Below are 6,000 nucleotides of genomic sequence, written 5' to 3' on the forward strand. Positions count from 1 at the left end.
AACAATTCACACAGAGCCCCCCCAAACACTAGGAAAGAACCTACACCACCTAAAATGACCAGAAAGATTCCTGCTGAGCCAGGTAGTACCAAAAAACAAGGAGAGGGAAGAGGAGAGGAACTGGGATGGGACCTGCAACATTGGGGAGATCTGAAGAGAGAAGAGGTGTCCACATCCGGGGGAGCCATCACTGGGGGCACCCAGTTTGGACAGGAGAGCCTCATTCTCTGTGGAAGAGAACATGGCAACCCGCGTGTGGCAGCAGGACAGTGAGAGCTGCAGATGGGGTGCTGACCCCTGCCCTGCCCACCCAGCCTGAGAGGGTGTCCACCTCAAGGGTGTCCACCCCTGCAGACAAAGACTGGGTGCTGGAACGTGGGCTTTGGGGAGCAAACCCAGGCAGAGGACTGCGGTTGGTCATGAGGAGACATCCTGAGGGGACGGGAGGGCGGGAGGAGCTCGGCAAATGGGACGCTTGTGGAGGAAGCCTGCACCACCAAAGCGCAGACGCCACTGTTGAGTGAGGCCCAAAGGGAAGAACCCCACCGAAGCCTCTCTCCCCCGTGCTGGCCCCTCATCCCTGGCAGTAGGGAGGACCGCCACCCGGTGGGCTCTACTGAGGCCCAGCCACGGCCTCCCCCATGCCCCTCCTTACCCGTCAGCAGACCCCTGTGCCCTGGGGCAGCCTCTGGAGCAGACACCCGTGGGTGGGCCTCATGCTCAGAAGGAGCTGAAAGCGCAGCTGAGCCCCAGGGTTAAGGAAGCAAAGCTGAGGTCTCTGCTCGCAGCTGCATTAACCACGCTTTTACACAGGCAACCGCCTTTCTCAGCTCAGCCCCTGCAGAGCATCTGAAGGAGAAGGGGGACGCCCCCGGTCACAGCAGGTGTGGCTTTAGCAACTGTAGACTTTGTGGGCTCGAACACGAGGGGACGGGGCCAGCCCGGAGTCGCAGCTGCCCCCACAGCACCACAGCACCTGGGACCTAGGCCCTGAGTTCAGGGGATCTATGCTGGTGACCCGGGGAGAACAGTATCCGAGAGAACCCAGGGCCATGTGCCGGCATACGCATGGTTGAGCTGGGGCCAAGATCAGTGCCTACCAGGGTCACACAGGACTCAGCCAATGGGGGAAAGTGACGCACAGAGCACGTCCCAAGGGGAACATCCCCAGAGCAGCAATCCTCAGGGGCTTCTCTCCCGGGGGTGTGCTCCAATCCCATCTGCTTCCACACAGATCAGGATCACAGCGAAGAAACAGATCTGGGGGCTCTGTTCCGGCAACCAGGGCGCAGACCCACCACAGACATGGCGGTGACAGCCACAGAGTGAAGGGGAAGCTCCCCTCAATATCCAGGGCAGGCTATCAAGGGGATCAGGGCACAAACCTCAGGACCCAACTGAGCCCCTAAGGGTCAAGCACAAGAAACAAGAGGAACTAGGATCCTCCATGCTTCAGGGCAGAGATCAAAAACACAGAGAATGTAATAAAACCAGGGGACAAAGAGTATGGAGCAGAGGAAGGGGCAAAATAATAAGCTACAAGAACCACTAAATGAAGCGGAGACACGCAGTCTAATGATTACCTTTTGCCCTAAGTCGTCTTAAATGGAGACACCAAACATTTTCAGAAATACTAAGTGCCTTCCAATTCTTTAATCCACTTCTTAGAACTTGTGCTCTATTGGAACATATTCTATTAGATGTCTCTATCTAAAAATCATAAATGATATTGACATACAACTAATTAGAAACTGAGGGCCATCAGAAACTGAAAACAAATGAGATAAATTAATAAAGTCTGGGGCATCTGATAAGAAACAAGATAATAAAGCCTTAAGCAATTAAATAAGAAGTGAGATTTTAAAAAATGTGTTGGGATCATAGAGAACTCTACTCAGTTCCCTGCAGAGACCCAAATGGAAGGAAATCTAATAAAGAGTGGCTATTTATACGTATACTTATTCTCTTTGCTGTACAAGAGAACAACATTGTAAAACAATAAGGATTTAAATCCAATAAGGATTTAAAGGACTTAAAAGTACTTCTTTATATGTTCGAAAATGTTGATAGTTTCAAACAACCATTAGAAATACGGTGGAAAATGTTCCAAACTATTTTGCCAATTTATTTAAAAAATCTTTGATTTAATTGAATACATTAAAGTATTTTACCATTGAGGAATTGTGGCAAATGAACTTCAAATATTTTAAAAAAGTTCACATAAAGAAAAGTGAAACATTGGTGTAACTCAGGGATTTGCATTCTCTCATTTTAGATAGGTTTTGCTTTATAAACTGAAAGGAGCCTAAAATTTATAAGGTCATATTTGTAGCTTCCAGTGTTTTAGAAAATATAAATCAGAAAAAAATTCTGTCTCCAATATTCCTAGAGTATTGGTAGTTTGTTTACAATTCCACTCACACATTTCTTTCTAGAGGTAGAAACAAACTTTAAAAAGAGCATCTTATATTTATTCATCAATGGGCAGTTTCTCTAGGACACCCAAGAAATGAAAGAGCAGCCAACTCATGCAAGTTGTCACAAGCCAAGAAGAGAATTTGAATTCTCATTGTGGATGAGAAAAGTAATCATGGAGCTGAATTCATGAATGACTGAGAGGCAGAAGGAGCCAGGCAATGTCCGTCTATGACAGCAACAGAAATGAACCCAGAGTTCTCCAGAATCATTTCCACTGGAGCACGTCTTCCCAAGCCACAGGACAAAGGCTGACTTCCTCACTGCTCCTTGGACCTCTCACCTGAGTCATCAGCTCCCTCCATTCACACCTACCTGGGTATGTGGCTGTTGTGTCCGTTCTCCTTACACCCCAGGGATTCTTCATTTGCTCCAGAAAGGTGATCAGGTCCGGCTTAGAGACAACAAGACCTGTTCATCAGAGAAAGGAATATCTCTTTTGCTAGAGATTCATAAGTTTCCAACCCAATATGTATTTCGGTGAGAAGAGAACACACGGGTGAATGTTAATACAGCCTAGAGAATGATTCCCCCAAATACTTTATTGAAAGCATGCTTACAATACTAACAAATACATAAAAATCAGATCCTGACATTCTGGTCAAGTACTACAAGGCGAAAGTAAGTAGTGTAAATGTGATTTTAAGAGGAAGCTGTCACTATTTAATACCATGGAACTGATTCAATCACCACCACGCTAGAGTGAAGGAGGCAGATTACATCACGGAAGAAAAAGGTTAGAATCATAGTGAATCACCATGAAGGCTTTCCTTCTGAACTCACAAATACCCATTTCCTGCTAGAAAACAGGGATCTGAAGGTGTTAGTGGAAGGAGAAAATTCCAGGAGACGTTCTAGAAATGCAGGAACCAAACCCAGTGGTGGAAAAGGGATTCTGGAAGGCAGTTGTCCTCACCCAAGGAGGCCAGGTTCCCGTAGATCTCTAACATCACATCCCTGTACAGGTCCCGCTTACCGAGGTCCAGGCATTCCCACTCCTCTTGGGTGAAGTCTATGGCCACATCTCGGAACATCAGCCGTCCCTGAAATACAAAGTACACATGCATGTACTTTGGGGTCACAAGGAGCCAGACACAACTGAGATCGCAAAGAGTCAGACAGGACTGATGACTGAATGGCTGAACTGACTGAATGACTGACTGTCATATGGCCAAGCGAAGACTTCCTAACCTGACCCTAAACGAAAACAGTAATTTCAGAGAACTCATTTTGATTTACTGTAGTTTCTGGTATCACACAGTAACATTTTCTACCACATTTTTAACCCCAAGAAAAGAGTATATGATTAACAAGAAACTATTCTGATGTGGAAGAGAAATTATAATGTCATCAGATCAACACTGGCATATTTATTTTTGAGTGTTGTACTCGTGTGACCCAGGATAAATTGTCTACCAAAAACCAGGAAACATTTTTAAAAAGCAGATTCTGATCGAAGAGTTCTGGAGTGGAAAAATTGTGCCACATTTTTACCAAGCATATTTGAAGTAGTAATATTGCAAATTCTGCTCCACAAATGACCATTCTGAACAGCAATGAAGGAGAACAGTAGGGAAGAATTCACACTTTAGTTGAACTTTAAGTCTTTTACAGATTTTACAGGTCTCTATAAGATAGTAACCTTGCAGCAAGGATCATTTTAACTATTTAGCATATATTGTATGTCTTTCTGACAGTTTTTACAGAATCTTGAATGTGCAAGAGAAATAATAGGTCCTCTGTCCATAGGATTCTCCAGGAAAGAATACTAGAGTAGGTACGTATTCCCTTCTTCTGAAAATCTTTAAAAAATAGAAAAAAGCATTCAAATCATGTTAACAGGTTTGTGGACAGACACATAAACTAAAATGGGGCTATATACTTATTAATAGTTAATAGGGAAAATTCCTCATGTCAATAAAATAAAATTTTTTAACTTATTAAAAATGTACATAAATATATGAGGATGATATTATTTTATTTCTTTAAATAAACTAGAATGCAGATATACAGAATGATGTAACATAAAGGAAAGCTCTGGTTCTGAGTTTTTAAATTTCCTTAAAATCTATATCATTTCCAAAGAGCTACAATTCAAATTTTAATATAGTTGAACATAGATTGACACTAATAATATTCTTATAAACATTTTGGAAAATACAAAAATATGATGAGATTCTGTGATGTGAGCATAGAGTGTACCTGGAAATGATCAGACCTGGGCTTGAGTGAGAAAAATCCCCCAAACCCAGCATCTCTACTAAACACAGTCATCTTCCAAAGCAAAGAGAAACTTAAGAGCATATGGGATTCCCCCATTAACTGTGATAGTTTAGGCACATCCCTCACTTTTTTTCCCCAAGACACTTGTTAAAGACAAAAGGAAAATACATGAGCTGCGTTGCATGGGAATCTCACAGAAGTACCTAAACCAGTGACCATCAGAGTCATGGGGTTAGAAGTACATGGAAGAATGCATTACCACTGCACGGGTATGTTGGCAATATTATGGAAACCATGATCTGAATCAATCATTAAAAAATGCTAGTTTTAAGCAAATTTCACTTCATATATACCTCCCGTGACATGTAGCCTAATACCACATTTAATTAGTAAGTCTTTCTTATCGACACAGAGGAAGAGGATAGTCTCAACTACATTTTTTTATTTTTGAAAATATTCTGAAAAAAAATCTGGACCACTGAGTCCATTCTATTTCCAAGGCCATTGCCTTTTGCTCCTGTTCTAAAGACCTGAAGGTGCATCCAGATATAAACTCATCATGGCCTTTCCCCTACTTCCTAGGATCCCAACACAGAACAGCATTCCATTGGGAATCCCTTATACCAGTGCCTCCCCGTGTTGGTCTTTCACAAAGGGAATATGTTCAACATTGAAACTGACAACGTTGAGAATTCATCATGCTCTATAGAAAGCCAGGATACATACATTGGATAACAGGTTCTGGGACATAAGGAAGAAACTGTCTAAAGGGTCAGTCTGCTCTAACATAAGAAAAACTGGAAAAAAAATAAGCAGTTGACAACAAACACCCTAGGTAGAAAAATTAGAAGCAGAGAATTGAAGGTTTGCAGATGTTCAGACCAGGCATTTCAGGAGGAAAACCAGACACAGCCTCAGACCCGGGACAGGACATTTACCTGAGAAGCTGCCATTTCTTCCTCTTCTTCCTCCATCTCGGCGTCTCCTCTGGGGATTTTTATCACAAACTCACATCTGGGTGTTAAGTAAATAACTTTAAAGTCATCCACATAACTCTTGAATCTGCAACTGCTGCAAAGATCGAGAGAAAAGAGTTTTCTTGTTTCCCTTTGCCGTTTTCAGAGCTTCTTTTTTACTTTCTCCTTCCCGGTCTGCAGCGGATAATCCAGACTAACCTGATATGCTAATCACATCCTTTGTTTGGTGCTTACCTTTCCTGCATTCTCTATGCAGACCACCCCTGCCAGTTCTTCTCCTTTCTTTCTGCCTTACTGAGTGCAGGACACAGTACAATTCCCAAGA

General features: G+C 43.1%; 1 protein-coding gene across 1 annotated transcript in view; it reads right to left on the bottom strand.

Moving 5' to 3' along the window:
* LOC136157630 (zinc finger protein 420-like) overlaps window positions 1-5,672 on the bottom strand; it is a 28,035-nt gene extending 22,363 nt beyond the window's left edge. The window contains 3 exon segments of the mRNA XM_065919451.1: window positions 2,759-2,886; window positions 3,392-3,518; window positions 5,637-5,672. Coding sequence (XP_065775523.1) covers window positions 2,759-2,886; window positions 3,392-3,518; window positions 5,637-5,672 — 291 coding nt within the window.
* Between the last annotated feature and the right edge of the window lie 328 nt (window positions 5,673-6,000).

Source organism: Muntiacus reevesi, chromosome 2, assembly GCF_963930625.1.
Source record: "Muntiacus reevesi chromosome 2, mMunRee1.1, whole genome shotgun sequence".
Classification (NCBI taxonomy): domain Eukaryota; kingdom Metazoa; phylum Chordata; class Mammalia; order Artiodactyla; family Cervidae; genus Muntiacus; species Muntiacus reevesi.